This window comes from Phyllobates terribilis, unplaced genomic scaffold (assembly GCF_046119375.1).
Source record: "Phyllobates terribilis strain yellow unplaced genomic scaffold, ASM4611937v1 Scaffold_785__1_contigs__length_677335, whole genome shotgun sequence".
Classification (NCBI taxonomy): domain Eukaryota; kingdom Metazoa; phylum Chordata; class Amphibia; order Anura; family Dendrobatidae; genus Phyllobates; species Phyllobates terribilis.
In genome coordinates this window covers 439074-456126 of record NW_027363545.1, presented here as the reverse complement: position 1 = coordinate 456126, position 17053 = coordinate 439074, and the positions used below count along the sequence as shown (strand labels likewise).

General features: G+C 47.0%; 1 protein-coding gene across 1 annotated transcript in view; it reads left to right on the top strand.

Moving 5' to 3' along the window:
• The first annotated feature begins 1174 nt into the window (after positions 1-1174).
• Positions 1175-17053, top strand: part of LOC141240120 (dynein axonemal heavy chain 12-like) — a 33940-nt gene continuing 18061 nt past the window's right edge. Inside the window, exons 1-9 of the mRNA XM_073668592.1 lie at positions 1175-1400; positions 4026-4145; positions 12075-12184; positions 12284-12464; positions 13010-13150; positions 13663-13746; positions 15210-15398; positions 15489-15608; positions 16597-16786. Of these exons, the coding sequence (XP_073524693.1) occupies positions 1287-1400; positions 4026-4145; positions 12075-12184; positions 12284-12464; positions 13010-13150; positions 13663-13746; positions 15210-15398; positions 15489-15608; positions 16597-16758 (1221 nt within the window). The 5' untranslated portion in view covers positions 1175-1286 and the 3' untranslated portion in view covers positions 16759-16786. The remainder of the gene's footprint in view (positions 1401-4025; positions 4146-12074; positions 12185-12283; positions 12465-13009; positions 13151-13662; positions 13747-15209; positions 15399-15488; positions 15609-16596; positions 16787-17053) is intronic.

The following is a 17053-nucleotide window of genomic DNA, read 5'->3' as shown; positions in this document are numbered from 1 at the left end:
GCTAAGTAAAGAAAAACGAGTGGCCATCATTACTTTAAGAAATGAAGGTCAGTCAGTGCGAAAAATTGGGAAAACTTTGAAAGTGTCCCCAAGTGCAGTTGCAAAAACCATCAAGCGCTACTAAGAAACTGGCTCACATGAGGACAGCCCCAAGAAAGGAAGACCAAGAGTCACCTCTGCTTCTGAGGATAAGTTTATCCGAGTCACCAGCCTCAGAAATCGCAGGTTAACAGCAGCTCAGATTAGAGACCAGGTCAATGCCACACAGAGTTCTAGCAGCAGACACATCTCTTAAACGACTGTTAAGAGGCGACTTTGTGCAGCAGGCCTTCATGGTAAAATAGCTGCTAGGAAACAAGCAGAAGAGAGTTGTTTGGGCTAAAGAACACAAGGAATGGACATTAGACCAGTGGAAAATTGTGCTTTGGTCTGATGAGTCCAAATTTGAGATCTTTGGTTCCAGCCACCGTGTCTTTGTGCGACGCAGAAAAAGTGAACGGATGGACTCTACATGCCTGGTTCCCACCGTGAAGCATGGAGGAGGAGGTGTGATGGTGTGGGGGTGCTTTGCTGGTGACACTGTTTGGGATTTATTCAAAATTGAAGGCATACTGAACCAGCATGGCTACCACAGCATCTTGCAGCAGCATGCTATTTATTTTTCAACGGGACAATGACCCCAAACACACCTCCAGGCTGTGTAAGGGCTATTTGACCAAGAGGGAGAGTGATGGGGGGCTACGCCAGATGACCTGCACTGCAGTCACCAGACCTGAACCCAATAGAGATGGTTTGGGTTGAGCTGAACCGCAGAGTGAAGGCAAAAGGGCCAACAAGTGCTAAGCATCTCTGGGAACTCCTTCAAGATTGTTGGAAGACCATTTCCGGTGACTACCTCTTGAAGCTCATCAAGAGAATGCCAAGAGTGTGCAAAGCAGTCATCAAAGCAAAAGGTGGCTACTTTGAAGAACCTAGAATATAAGACATATTTTCAGTTGTTTCACACTTTTTTGTTAAGTATATAATTCCACATGTGTTAATTAATAATTTGATGCCTTCAGTGTGAATGTACAATTTTCATAGTCATGTAAATGCAGAAAATCTTTAAATGAGAAGGTGTGTCCAAACTTTTGGTCTGTACTGTATATACTTTTTTTTAGTTTTTCAAAGGGCTGGCATCATCGGGAACATGGGTGTGTTTTGATGAGTTTAACCATATTGAGCTGGAGGTGTTGTCCGTGGTGGCCCAACAGATTCTCCGCATCCAGAGAGCCATCCAGACGAAGATGGACATGTTCAACTTCGAAGGAACAGAGCTGAAGCTTAACCCAAATTGCTTCTTAGCCATTACCATGAATCCTGGCTACGCGGGACGTTCTGAGCTGCCGGATAACCTCAAGGTAAAGAGTCCCAGTGCCTTGCATCGGGTCCTTCCACAACATTTCTATAGGATTCAGCTCAGGACTATGACTCGGCCATTCCAAAGCTTTATGTTTATTCAACCATTCTTTTGTAGAGCGACTTGTGTCTTTGGGCCATTGTCTTGCTGCATGACCCACGTTTTCTTGAGATTCAGTACATGAACTGATATCCTGATATTTTCCTTTAGCATTTGCTGATAGATTTTAGAATTCATTGTTCCATCAATGATGGCAGCCGTCCTTGGCCAAGTGCAGCAAAACAGGCCCAAAGCAGGTTACGATTACCATCTTTGTGTTTCATAGATGATAGGAGGTTCTTATGCTGTAATGCAGTATTTTCTTTCTGCAAACATATAGCTTCTCACTTAAAATCTCTATCTTGGCCTCATCCTTCCACAAAGCATTATTCCAGTTAGCTATTGATGTGCCCAGGTGAGTTTTAGCAGTGACATTTTAAATCGCATTGCCTTTCTCCTTGCAATCCTGCCATGCTCGCCATTGTTGTTCATTGTCTTTCTGATGGTGGACTCATGAACAATTACATTAGCTAATGTGAGGAGAGGCCTTTAGTTGCTTAGCGGTTACCTTGAGTTACTTTGTGACCTCACAGACTGATGTAGCTTTAAGTCAAATTTATGCAGTAATACAGAAATTTTTGAGGGGTTCACAAACTTTCAAGTAAATGCTAGGTTTACAAAAGAAACATAAGATTTCATCAAAGGGATTATTCTCCCCCAAACCTATATGAGATTGCACATTTCCTATGTATAATCACCACACCTGATGCCCTCATTTCTGCAAGCTCCTTAATATTGATGTCCCATTCTCCTATTTTCCAAAATGGACACAGTAGAGGTGTGGAGAGAGATTTGGAAAGTGTTAAAGGAGTATTCCCATCTCCAAGATTCTATCCCAATATGTAATAGGTGTAATAATAATATTAATAGCAAATACCTCCAATTGGAAATGTAGTATAGTTCTTCTGATTAGCTATGTCGCTTACCCCATGTGCAGGACATAGCAGTAGCTTAGGTATCCATGGTTACGACCACTAGCAAGTAACTAACTGTTACTATGAGTGGTCGTAACCATGGAAACCTAAGCTACTGCAATGTCCTGCACATGGGGGTAAGCAACATAGCTAATCAGAAGAACTATACTACATTTCTAATTGGAGATATTTGCAAACATTATTATTATTACCCCTATTACATATTGGGACTGGATCTTGGAGATGGGAATACCCCTTTAACCACACTTTGACTGACTTTCCTCTGATGTGGAATAGACACATCACTTTTAGGTCTGGGGTGGAGGATAGTGTAAATGGACATAATGGGTTCCCCGGCTCTCTGCCTAGTTTACAGTAATTTAGTTTCATTTGTTGACTGACCCATCTGGTTTGCGCATTTCTGGTTCTTTTCCGGACTGTAGCAATGATGGTCCCCAACTATGCTCTGATTGCGGAGATCGGCCTTTATTCTTACGCTTTTCTGCACGCTAAACCTCTTTCGGTGAAGATGGTAATGACTTCCCGGCTGTGCTCGGAGCCGCTCTCGTCCCAGTTCCATTATGATTATGGGATGCGTGCAGTAAAGGCTGTGCTGACCGCTGCTGGCAATCTGAAGCTGAAATTCCCCCATGAAAATGAAGATATTCTTGTAAGTTCTGAACTGTTGGTCGCTTTACATCTCGTATAGGATAGCATTACCATCTTACCGAGAAGCATTTGGATCACAAAAATTACAGCTGTCTGATTTTATAATAGCAGACAGAGACTTGCAAATAATGTCTGCACATTACTGTTCCTGGCTTGTTAGATCTCATCTGTGCAAAAGTGTCAAAACTATAGTTGTTAAACACGTAGCTTGTTCATCTTATGGGACAGTTTGATTTTTAACTTAAACGCATGTATTTTAGGCTAAAAATCATCTTAACAATTGTTTTTTATTAAAAATTTTGCATCGCTTGGCTTTCACCGGCTTTTTGATTCCCTGCACATTCAATTTTGATAAGGTCTGTGGTCATAAATAAACTGAGAGGAGCTCAGAAAAAGACAGATAAAACATTTACAAACTCCCCGTCAGCCAGCAAAAACGAGTTCACTGACAGTATCTCACTTAACTCATTCTGCAGCCGGCAATTAACAGTGCAACACAGAGGCCACATCTATTCCCTATGGAGAAACAATTCTGCAGCATAATTTACTGCAACTCAGCAGCGTTCCGTTCCTCTTTTATCATTCCTGGAAATGTAGGAATTAATTGAAATCTGTCAATAACGAGTCCCCTACACAGTCTGACAATGTCACCACTGTTTGGGCACAGTCAGATTGTATAGGGTTGTCCCCTATATAGATTATATATACATTATATGTCATTTACACATACATTTCCAGGAGGTATAACAGAGGGACGATACAATGTAGAGTTTTAGGAAAAGAGGTTTCATACTTATTTTTTGGAGAATACTATTCTTTACTAATACAGACATACCACAAGAACTGACTGCTCCTTTGTAATGGGGTTCTTCACTTTTAATATTGTTTCATGTCATATTGTATATGAATTATTTTATCATTTAATCCTTTTTCATTCTATTTAGCTCTTGCCGTCAATTAAGGATGTAAACGAACCCAAATTTTTGTCTCATGATATTCCTCTGTTCAATGGGATTACCAGTGACCTGTTCCCTGGCATTCAACTTCCGGAAGCCGACTATAAGGTATTAAAATATAATAGTGTCTTAAAGGGGTTTTCCAAGACTTAAAGAGGACTTGTCCCTCGCCATAAATATGTAAATGCCGCTGTTCTCCTGACTCCGGCATTGTTTTTCTTTTCTTCCTGCTCCTCTCCGTTCCTGACATCTGTCACTCTCCTCTAGCCCTTTAAGCCAACTGGGCAAGGCCTTCCTGAAGACTCCCACAGAGAGGACTTGATGACCACGCCCACTTGGCTATTAAAAATTATGAACTAGATTTCTATAAAGAGGCTATATCTCAGGAATGGAGAGGCGCAGGAGCAAAAGAAAAACCGCACCGGATTCAGGAGAACAGCGGCATTTACACCAGGTAATAAAATTGCATATTAATGGCAAGTGATAGCTCCTATATAGCTGGCCAGCTATCATTTGGATGATAGTTATCTTTCAGCAGCAGAAGGGAAGGAAGGGAGACACAGATCCATTACTAGTGGGTTGGCGGAGCCCCACAGGGATAGATCACCTCAGATTTATAAAAAGTGACGACCGGCCCCTCCAACTTAAGCTCCTCCTACTCCCATGTTCTCCAGTCTGAAATTTGAGGTCGCAGAGGATAGTCGCTGCCTTTGCAGCTCCTCAGAAGATTTTTTATTTTTACCAAAGGAGACCTGGACCCCCCGTGGTCTAGAGGTCTCAGGGGGTCTCGGCGCTGCCGGGACCCCTGCCCTCCCCTGGCAGACCTGCGTACCCCTTAAGGAGGTCCCCGCAGTAACCTGCCGGCCCCGGGGTACATAGGGCGCTTCCTGGCAGAGACGCACACCGCCTGTGGGGTCACAGCACCACACATCCCTGGGGGTCCCTGTGGCGCACAGCGGGGTAAGTGCTCTGTGTATGAGTGCGGCCGCCGCCGTTATTTCATGTGGTGATTTTCTGCTTTTCTGTATTTGCAGACGGTGTATGAGGATCACCGCTGCATTCTCTGACCCTGGGGGCTGGGGAGCAGGGACGGAGGAGCACGGCTCCGTTGGAACGGGGGGCGTGGCTTTATTATCTTGGCTTCCTGCCGTCACTTTTAGGCAGGAAGCCTTCAGGAGAGCGCGCGCTTTCTCTCTGAGCGCGGGCTCTGTGAGTGAGCTCGGGGGGCCGGGCTTCGCGTCGTTCGGCTTCCTGTCATTGTAGTTCTGACAGGAAGCTCCTGGCTTAGCGCGCGCTGAGCTCTCCGCCCCTCTCCCTCCTTCCGGCTTCCCTCCACGTGCACCTCCGGCTCTCTGCTCCCCGTTCACCGCCCTCACAGCTCAGAAGGAGCAGTCACCACGGCACTGGTGAGTCGTTTCTGCCTGTAGGCAGAGGCTCCCTTTTTGTTCTTTCCATTGCAGAGCACCTTGGCTGACCTGCTAAGGCAGGCAAGGTGCTATTTGCCGCTACCGCTTTTCTGGACACTCTCACTTCTCTGACCTCTTAAGGCAGTGAGGTATTTAGCGTGTCAGCAGCATTAACCCCTTCTGAAGGGGTCTGCTCAACAGGGCTGTTAACTCTTTCTGGGGGTGCACACTTCTGTTTCAGAGGGCGCTTCTCCCCAGTTTGTTAGGTTAACTTTTGCTCTGCAGGGCTGGGGTAACTCTCTCTAGAGGAGAGTTTTAACCCTTCAGTGCCTTAAAAGTTAAAAAAAAAAAAAAAGGGGGGAATTTTTTTTTTGTGGAAGCAGGCTGTGTTAGCTATTTTCGCACACCCTAGGTTACCATACTCATTCTAACATGCTGGCATCTGATGTGGGAGGCATGACGGATCAGGGACCAGGGGGCGCGGACCTCTCTCCCGATCCGTTTCAGGATCGGTCTCGCATTTCTGATACACCCAGGTCTTCGACGGCGTCAAGTTCGACCCTTAGTGATGTTAAAGTGGAGGCTCTCACCCGCTCCATTGACAGTCTTTCTAACCTCCTGGGTCATTGGGTGTCAGCTAAGTCGCAACCGACACCACGAGGCAAGAAGCGCCAGAGGGTGGCGCTGTCTCCTCCGTGCGGTGCATCGGAGGCTCCAGATTCACCAACAAGCTCGGTTGGTGAAATCTCCGATTCTGAGGATGAGGATCGGCAGAGTCGTCCTGCTTCGCTTTCGGGCCGCGTGGATGCTCTTATTGGAGCCATGCGGGAAGCGTTACAGCTGTCTGAAGAGCTGACAAAGCCTGGCAAGTCGGCCCGGCTGTATCAGGAGTCGCGTCGGGCTCGTTCAACATTACCGGCGCATGATGAACTTAACGAGGCAGTGGAGAAAGAACGCCGGTGTCCGGATAAATGCTTCCAGGGGATGCGTTTTTTTTATGCCTTGTATCCCTGCGCCACGGAGACGATCGCTAATTGGGTTCCCTCCCCTGAAGTGGACCTTCCTCTGTCTCAGCTTAGCAAATCTTCCTTGCTTCCTGTTAAAGGGAAGGCCAGTCTTCAGGAGCCTCTGGACAGAAGAACGAAGTTAGCGGCGAAGTCCATCTACGAGGCCGCGGGTCATGGATTCCGTGTAGTCTTGGGGGCCATGTGGGCCGGTGAGGCTTCTCTGCGGTGGTTGGACCAGCTGCGGACGGCATGGCAGGATGGAACTCCGCTGTCGGAAGTGGAAAGGCTTTTCCAGCTGTTGGAAGAGGCGACACATTATGGCAGGGACGCAGTACTGGATACTACTTCCATTCTGTCCAGGTCTCAATCTTCGGCCGTCACAGTCAGGAGAGCACTGTGGCATAAACAGTGGACTGGAGACGCAGTATCCAAACAAGGTTTGCTTAGTCTAGCGTACAAAGGCGGTCATCTTTTTGGTTCGGACCTCACGGAGCTGATTGCTAAGGCCAAGGCTAAGGATGCTGCCTTGCCTCAGCGGAAGGCGGCGGCTTCCACGTCTGGCAGGTCAAGTGCCAGTGGTGGTCGTCGGTCCTTTCGGACCAGGGGGCGGTTCGGTCAGCCTTCTTGGGGATCGGGTCGTCCCTCGGCTTCCGGTAAGAAGTCCACCCAGAAATCCCGTATTTCCTGGAAGCAACATTTCCGTCAGGACAAACGGGAGGTTGACAAGAAGCCCGCTAAGGCGGACTGACGCCAGGATTCCGCTCGAGGGCTCTCGGGTGGTAGGTCGTCTGCTACAATTCGGGTCGATTTGGGCGTCCCACATTTCGGACGCCTGGGTGACGCGAGTTATGTTGGCAGGCTATTTCATAGAGTTTCACTCTCGTCCCCCGGACAGGTTTCGTCAGTCACGCACCCCGTCCGAGCCCAAGCTGGCTGCAGCACTGCTGCGGGAGGTAGACACTCTTCTGCAGCAGGGTGTGGTGGTCCCGGTTCCGCCAGAGGACCGGGGAAGGGGGTTTTACTCCAACCTTTTTGTGGTCACCAAAAAGGAGGACAAGTTTCGCCCCATTCTGGATCTCAAAGATTTGAATCTGCATGTCCGGACCCGGAAATTCCGCATGGAGTCTCTCCGCTCTGTCGTAGCGGCCCTGTCGCAGTACGATTTCTTGGTGTCGATCGACATCCGCGACACCTATTTGCATGTCCCTATCGGCAGAGCTCACCAGCGTTTCCTGCGTTTCGCCATAGGTCAGGCCCATTACCAGTTTGTGGCCCTACCATTCGGGTTGGCCTCGGCACCCAGGGTTTTTACAAAGATTCTGGCGCCACTCATGGCGCTTCTTCGAAAACAAGGAGTTATGATTCTACCCAACCTGGACGACCTGTTGATTGTGTCGCCCACAGCGGAGGAGGCGATGACTGCTCGCGATCTCTCCCTCCAGCACCTGGAGGACTTCGGGTGGCTGGTCAATTGGAAGAAGTCGTCATTAAAACCGACGCAGTCAATCCTGTTCTTGGGGATGCATTTCGACACAGTACGGGCAGTGGTGTCCCTGCCTCCGGACAAACAAACGAACCTTCGTCGCCATGTCCAGGCTATGAGGTCGGCGATGGCAATGTCCCTTCGGGAATGCATGCGCCTTCTGGGTCTGATGGTGGCGACAATGGAAGCCGTACCGTTTGCACAATTTCATTCCCGGGATCTCCAAAATCTTATTCTGACCAGTTGGGATCGATCGCCGACTTCACTGGATCGCTCGGTCTTTATCTCCCGCAGGGTGCGAGAGTCTCTTGGATGGTGGTTACGTCCGGAAACTCTATCCCTGGGGAAATCCTTTCTTCTCCCAAGGTGGTCGGTGATTTCCACCGATGCCAGCCTGACTGGCTGGGGGGGGGTTTGGAACGACCTCTGGGTTCAGGGGGTCTGGTCGTCAGAGGAGTCGTCTCTACCGATCAACATGAGTTGAGAGCAATTTTTCTCTGCCTCCGACATTGGACGGTCCTTTTGAGCGGTCTGCCGGTCCGGATTCAGTCGGACAATGCGACGGCTGTCGCGTATATCAACCATCAGGGCGGGACGAGGAGTTCCAGACTCATGATGGAGGTCTCTCGGATCCTGGTTTGGGCCGAGTCCAGGGTTCCAGCCATCTCCGCGATTCATATCCCAGGTGTGCTGAATATCTCGGCGGACTTCCTCAGTCGCAAGCAGGTGGATCCCGGAGAATGGAGTCTTCATCCGGAAGTGTTTGCACTGCTGTGCTCCCGGTGGGGGACTCCTCAGGTGGATTTGATGGCATCCAGGCTGAACGCCAGGGTTCCGACATTCATGTCCAGGTACAGGGACCCGGAGGCTGTGGCGGTAGATGCTCTAGTGGCCCCGTGGGACCAGTTCGAGCTGATCTATGTGTTTCCGCCAGTATCCTTACTTCCTTTGGTGATTTGGCGGATCAAACTGGAAAGAGTATCAGCAATTTTGGTAGCGCCGGATTGGCCACGGAGGACGTGGTGTTCGACGCTGGTGTCGCCTCCGTTTCCACTGCCTCTTCGCCCGGACCTGTTAATCCAAGAGCCCATTCGTCATCCGGACCTGAAGTCACTTTGTTTGACGGCGTGGCACTTGAGACCGAGATCTTGAACCGTCGTGGTTTTTCGTCCGAGGTTATTTCTGCCAGAGGTCCAGCCACGACTAGGATTTATCACAGAACTTGGGAGTCTTTTTATTCTTGGTGTTCTGGATCGTCAAGGAACCCGAGGGTTTTTTCCATCCCCAACTTCTTGGCTTTTCTGCAATATGGTTTGGCCAAGGGTCTAGCAGTTGGTACCTTACGAGGTCAGGTATCTGCACTATCCGCGCTTTTTCGAAGGGCTATTGCTTCACGTAGGGACGTGCGTTCTTTTTTTCATGGGGTTGCTCGTCAGTTTCCGCCTCGGGAGGCGGTTGTGGCTCCTTGGCGGCTTAATCTATTCCTGGAAGCTCTTCAGCATGAGCCTTTTGAGCGTATGGATTCAGCTACGCTTTACTTGCTTTCTTGGAAGGTGGCCTTCCTGGTAGCGGTCACCTCTTTGAGAAGGGTTTCGGAGTTGGCGGCACTGTCTTGCTCGCCACCTTTTCTGGAATTTCTTCCGGATCGTGTGGTGCTTCGTACCCGTGGAGATTTTTTACCTAAAGTGGTGTCGCATTTCCACGTCAATCAGGACATCGTGTTACCTTCTCTCTGTCTGAAGCCGAAGAGTCCAAAGGAGTGGGCCTTGCACTCGTTGGATTTGGTGCGGGCATTGAAGTTCTATCTTACAATCATGCAAGGTTTTCGGAAATTGGACTCTCTTTTTGTGATTCCTGCTGGTCGTCGACGTGGTCAGCGTGCTTCCAAGGACACTATAGCTCGGTGGATACGTTCGGCTATCCTGGAAGCGTACCGGCTCAAGGGCGAGCCTTGTCCGGTTAAAGTTCGAGCTCATTCCACGAGGGCTGTTGGTTCGTCATGGGCTTTTCGTCAGGGGACCTCGGCAGCGCAGCTCTGCCGGGCGGCTACCTGGCGCTCCGTTCACACCTTTACTAAATTTTATAAAGTGGACGTGAGTGCTTCCGCCGATGCGGCCTTGGGACGCAGGGTCCTGCAGGCGGCGGTGGTTTAAGTTACCTCTTTATTTTATTTTATTTTTTATTCGGCGCTGGTTGCGCACTTACCTAAGTTGTTGGGGTGTTGGAGATTCTGCCACTATTTCCCACCCTAGAATTTTGGACTGCTTTGGGACGTCCCACTAGTAATGGATCTGTGTCTCCCTTCCTTCCCTTCTGCTGCTGAAAGACGGATTTTGGTAAGAACTTACCTGTAAAATCCTTTTCAGCGAAGGAAGGAAGGGAGACACAGCACCCTCCCATGGCAGAAGTATTTTTTTGTTTCTAGATGCGGCGCGACCCTTTCCTGATGGCGGTCATCTGGTCTGGGGTTGGCGCACTAGGGCTCTTTTCCAGCATCGCCAGCTCATCGCAGTTGTCAGGTCCAGTGAGTTGTACCTAGGACTGTGTGTTTTTTTGCTGTTATTTGCATAACCTGTTTTCTCACATTTCTGAATTTTTCAGAATGGGTTGTACTGTTCTGCTGGTGTTGTCTGCTCTTCCTTAGCTTGTGTACGGACTGGAGAACATGGGAGTAGGAGGAGCTTAAGTTGGAGGGGCCGGTCGTCACTTTTTTATAAATCTGAGGTGAACTATCCCTGTGGGGCTCCGCCAACCCATTAGTAATGGATCTGTGTCTCCCTTCCTTCCTTCCTTCCGTCTTTCCCGGCTCCCCCATATTCAGGAATGCTCGCTCCTGTTTTCTCTATGACAGAGTCGCTGCCAGAATCTTATGGCAGCTGCTAATTTCACGGTCAGAAAGTAAGGATCGGGTGATTAAATTCCAACCGGCCGATTTTTATGTCCCCCAACATAATCTGTCATGAGGCCCCCATACACAGTAGATGGTAGACCAATCCCATTGAAATCACCCGATCCTGATCCACTGCTTTGGAATTGGGTTACATGACCTTGTCACTCATCGTCCGGTCCCATTAGTGCAACCTGGGCAGCTGCACAGGGGCACCAGCGGTAAGGGGGCTCACTTATACCTCCAATGCAAGATGATCTGATGTAGAAAAAAAATGGTTGAAACATCTGTGAGTGATTTATCGCTAGTTTAGTTGTAGATTATGGAGACATTTTTTTTTAGATGAATGAATCAATTTGCAGGAGACTGATCCAATGGCCAGGTGTCATGGGTGCGTCAGATGTGACAGTCGCCCTGCAGTTGGTTGCAGGAGATCCCTTCGTTTGGCATTACAGACATCTTCTTAGCGGTCTCACTGTAGGACCCAGCGGCTACCTCCCTCCTGCTCTAATTGACAATCAGGCCTGGGTGTTTAAATACTTCCTGGTTGCTACACAGAGGTGCCAGTGATATTCACATGACCCCTTGTGAAGGCTTGGAGCAAGTACAGTTCTTACTTCCTCTCTGGTGCTAAGAGGATGTGTGTGCCATCTCTCTGAAGTCGACTCAAGCTAAGCTACTTCCCCCGTGTCTGTCTCCCCTTGCTGTCTTTAGTTGTCAGTGGGGATCGACTAGTGCTCACCCCCCCCCCCCTTCCCTATCCAGGGCCAAACGCTAAGGAAATACAGGGATAGGTTCCTGTACGGCAATTGGTGAGGAACCAATATAGAGTCGGTAGGGGAGACAGGGTGATTGCAGATCAGCCTAGGAGGTCTCCATTTCCCCCTTTCCCTAGTGTCGGTGCTCCCTTCCCCTCATCCCTTTGTGTCGCACTTTGTCTTTCCTACACTGTGTGTGACATCAGGTCAGTAGTGGGCACTGAATGAGACCCCTGAGAGCCACCTTATTTCTTCCTGCCCCCCGGCTCTTCTTCAGATTAGCCGGCCTGGCATGAAGTTATGGTTGCAGCATGATGTACACCAGGCCATATAATCAGAAGAGGAGCCGGGGATGCCGGCAGCTAAGAGGCGGCTCTCAGGGGTCCCGTCCAGCGGCCACAGAATACTGATCTGGGTCCTGAAAATGTATTCTCCCACCTCTAATTGGATCCACTGTAAACAGACTGATGGAATATTTTACCTTCCTTTTGCTCAGGATTTCCTTGAATGCGCACAGGAGAGCTGTGCTGGACACAACATCCAGCCCGAGAAGGTCTTCCTGGAGGACATGATCCAGACGTATGAGATGATGATTGTCAGACACGGGTAAGCTGGAACTACAGAAGTCCATGGGACGGGGGATTTATTCTTCGCGGTTTCCATTTTATACAATGGACCATGCTGCGTTTTGTTTATCCCGTGCAGTTTTATGTTGGTTGGAGAGCCGTTCTCTGGAAAAACGAAGGTCCTCCACGTCCTCGCTGATACGCTGTCTCTTATGAATGAGCGAGGGTGCGAAGAAGAAAAAGTGATTTACCGGACAGTGAACCCTAAAGCCATCACCATGGGGCAGCTGTTCGGGCAGTTTGATCCAGTGTCACATGAGGTTCGTCTATGATTGGAATTATTGTTTATAATACTAATATCTTTGCTGAAAATGGGAAAATCTCCCCTTTTATGGCTTATGGACATGGTAGATGGGGTTCCTTCAGAGACATAGATCCCAGCCATACATTGCCGGGCAATCATTTTATTATTGCTTACCCCCTGTTTGCACAAAAATTGGAAACTGTTTTATTTTCCCCATCAGACATGGAAGCAACAAATTGTATTATTTATGCCAGAAATTAGCATAAATTTGCATACTTCCAGCCACATTCTGAATAGACTGTGTCTAGCCTCACTCAATACACTTGCTTTGAGTGAGGTCATGCACTTCTAGTTGGCATGTGACCGCGTATATGCAAATCACTTACTTGCGGTCTCTCCCGGTGCCGCCACGTTCACTTCAATAGGGGCCACGTGTAGTCAATACATGTGCATCATCAATATCATAATCCCAGGCATTCCCTTTAATAATCCTTTCAATTGTGGGATTGTATTGGATTTTATGGGAAGAGCAATTTTATTGATGCCTCTCTTCATTTGCAGTGGACCGATGGGATAGTCGCTAATACTTTCCGGGAGTTTGCGTTATCTGAGACCCCGGAAAGAAAATGGGTTATCTTTGATGGACCTATTGATACGCTAGGGATAGAAAGTATGAACACCGTCCTAGATGATAATAAAAAGGTAACTCTCTATTTTACTTTGTGAAAACTTTTTTTTTTTTATTTATATCCTTTTCTGTTTTCATCACCATGTAGCATAACAAAAAGTGATACAAAAAGTTATCCTCCATGTATATCTACAGCCATGATGGAGAATAGAAAACATTAGATTTTATGGCATCTTTATATATCTTTAATTAGCAGTAAATTGCAAAAACTGTTTGTATTTCCTAACACTATCCGACAATATCCATTCATGAAGATGGAAATAAGCCTTTAGTAGAGGACTTATGTATTGTATGTGGAGAGAGACGCTTTAAAAGATATTCATTGCAGGATCATCTTCCAATTATAAATCAGCTACTAGATTTTTGCACTTTTTTCAGATATTAATTTGTGCACATAATGATTGTACTTTCTCCACTAAAGCTTACAATGATCCTTTATGAGGTTACTGATCAGACTCCGTGGATTAAGTTATTATTCATTTGTTCAACATTTAATATTGTTTTAAATATGTCCTGTTATTTTTAGCGTTGCTTGATGAGTGGGGAGATCATTCAGATGTCACCTCAGATGAGTCTGATTTTTGAAACAATGGACCTTTCCCAGGCGTCGGTAGGTTTTCACTCATCCTATAAGAGAGGAGTTCCCATATACTTGTACATCGGGGGATCTAATGCTAACTAATCAGATTTAGTTATAGGGTTGACTTTTAGAGGTATTCTCATCTTTTAAAGCATATCCACAAAATGGCCATAATTGTCTGATAGATGAGGGTCTCTCCTCTGGCACCCACCCTAACTTTTCTCGAATATGAGGCCCCATCTTGTGCCGCTGTGAAAGGAGAGTTTGGCAGCACGAGCAACTCTTCCATTCACCGATTTGGAAGTCCTACATACACAGTCATCAGGGGTGTAATGATCGCGGTTGCAGAGGTCGCGACTGGGCCTGTGCAGGTGAGGGGCCCGCCGACATCAGCGCAAACTTCAACTGCATGTGCACCCCCGAACGCACATTCAGACGAAGTGTATTGAGGCGCAGAGACCTGTTGGGTCTGTGCACGACAATGCACGCTGCCGGCTAATCAGAAGCCAGCAGCTGATGTCGGCGTGCACGTGACTGAGGGTGCATGACAGTGACATCATATGCTCCCGAAGCTTGCACTCTGAAGTCAGATGCTGGCTTCAGAAGAGGATGGCGCACAGCGGGGGAGCGGAGGAAAAGAGAGCAGAATCATTTATTTTTTTCCTATGCATTAAAGTACAACGGCAGAATGGGGGACATATACCAGGATGGGGGATATATATACTAGGATGGGGATATATATATATACCAGGATGGGGAATATATATACTAGGATGGGGGATATATATACCAGGATGGGGGATATATATACTAGGATGGGGGATATATATACCAGAATGGGGGAAAAATATACCAGGATGGGGGATATATGTATCAAGGTGGGGCCCAGGATAAGGGACATATATACCAGGATGGGGGATATATATATCAAGGTGGGGCCCAGGATAAGGGACATGTACACTAGGATGGGGGATATATATACCAGGATGGGGCCAGAACAGGGGACATATATACCAGGAAGGAGCCCAATATGGGGGATATTACTACATAATGGGGTAGGAGGTGCAACACGTATGTCCTTATAGGATTTAGAACACTATAAGGGCCCATACATCTGACCAACATGCAGGGGGTCCAAATGTTGCAATGGGGGCCCATCGGACTCTAGTTACGCTACTGACAGTCATCTCTACATTCACTTTAGTCGCTATAATTAAAGGGATTGTCAGTCCCTTTCATTCTGGTGCTACTACAACAATCATCTAAATGGTGAGGATCCAGTTCCTGACACCAGCACTGAATGTAGGGAAAATGTAATGTTACATAGCTTCTACTCAAATAAATGGATGTCTATGTAATCTATGGATGATGGAAACGTCAGGACACTTGGAAACGACTTTGTAGACTGTTTTTCATCCACCCAGCGAGATAATTAGATAACTGGATGGGCTTGTGTCTTAGGGCAACCCTACTTAGTATATCTCTCTCTCCAGCCCGCCACTGTTAGCCGCTGCGGTATGATTTATCTGGAACCCCAACAACTGGGCTGGGCGCCCCTGGTGAGGTCCTGGCTCAGCACCCTTCCCGATGCACTGAAGACTAAGGACCACCTCGCTCTTCTAGAGGAACTCTTTAAGTGGCTCGTCCAACCTTCCCTTCGATTCCTCCGAAAGCAGTGCAAGGTGGGCGCCATGTGTCCTCTCAATTGTAGGAGCATTGCGCAAGTTTGTAGTCTAGATTTACCCTCAGTGTCCTAATGTCTTTCCTCATAGGATCTGGTGACAACCAGCAATGGCAATGTGGTAATATCACTCACACCATTATTGGAGATGCTGATTTTTGATGTGGTGAGAGAGGATCCGAATAATAAGAACATTCGTATCTGGATCCTGGTAAGTGGAAGATCTGCCGATCCCATACACAGTGTGGCTGATCCATCTGCAGGTATAGACAGTGCTTTCCTATGCTCCTGGAAAACGGGGAAATAATTCCAAGTGGAGAGAAATTGTGAAAATATCACAATTCTGACATTATTTTTTGGGAATTGTTTTTACGGTGTACATTGTGTGGTAAAATTACTTAGCAATATGATTCACTCCTCAGTACGATTACACCGATACCAAACATGTCCAGTTTTTTTATTAGATTGGTAGTGAAAAAAAAAAATTAGAGGTTTGGGAAAAAACATTTTTTTGGGTTGTGTCACCATTTTCCGAGACCCGTGACGTTTTCATTTTTTAGTCGATGGAGCTGTTTGAGAGCTTATTTTTTGTGGTACGAGACAATGTTTTTGTTGATACCATATTGCGATAGATATTACATTTTTATCGCTTCTTACAGCATTTTTTGTGATACTGCATCAACCAGAAAAACATAATTTTGTCGTTCTTGATTTTTTTTCTCGTTACGCCGTTTACTGATCGGGTTAATTATTTTTATATTTTGATAGATTGGACTTTTCTGAATGCGGCGATACCACATATGTGTATTTTTTGTAAAACGTATTTTCTCTGTTTTTACTGGGGGAAAAAACCCATTTCAAGTTTTATGGGTTTTTTTTTTGTTTTTTTTCATACTTTTTAAAACATTTTTTGTAACTTTTCTCTGTATTTATTAGCCCCCTTAGGGAACTTAAAGCTGCGATCGTCTGATCGCTTGTGCTATATACAGCAATGCTACACCATTGCTGCATATAGCAAAAATCACGGTCTCCTTTGAAGCTCGACCACGTCATCCGCGATTGTTAGAGGCAGGTTCCTGACGTCTGCTGAGAATTGCATGTCAATAGCACCTTTAGAAATATATTTACTTAGAAAATTGGTGACGTGTTCAATACTTATTTCGCCCGCTGTATATTGTATCCCTTTTCTTCTCTTTTAGGCCAGTTTTGCTTTCTCCCTGGTTTGGTCCATTGGCGGCTGTTGTGACACCGACAGCCGAGTGAAGTTTGATGTTTTTTTTCAAAGAAATTGTCACAGGAAAGATCGATCAGAGCCCTTTCCTGTCCTCCGTGGGGAAATGGGAATGTCCTTTGGACGATAAAGGCCTGGTCTATGACTACATGTACGAGGTAAAGGGATTTCTTCATGGAAATCAAGCCTAATGCTCAGCAACTTATAACTTTGGCCTTTGGGTTATTATCTTAGGTCTCTTAGGACATGTTCACACTGTGTTTATGCCGTATATCTATGACTCTGCCAGAGGTTCTGATTGAATCCCCGAAAAACTGAATTCAGAAGGAGACATGGAGTCCAATGACCTAAGTGGATTCCGTCAGATCCTCTGGCAAAGTAATAGACATGCTGCATAAACGCAGTGTGAACAGGACCTAAATGTC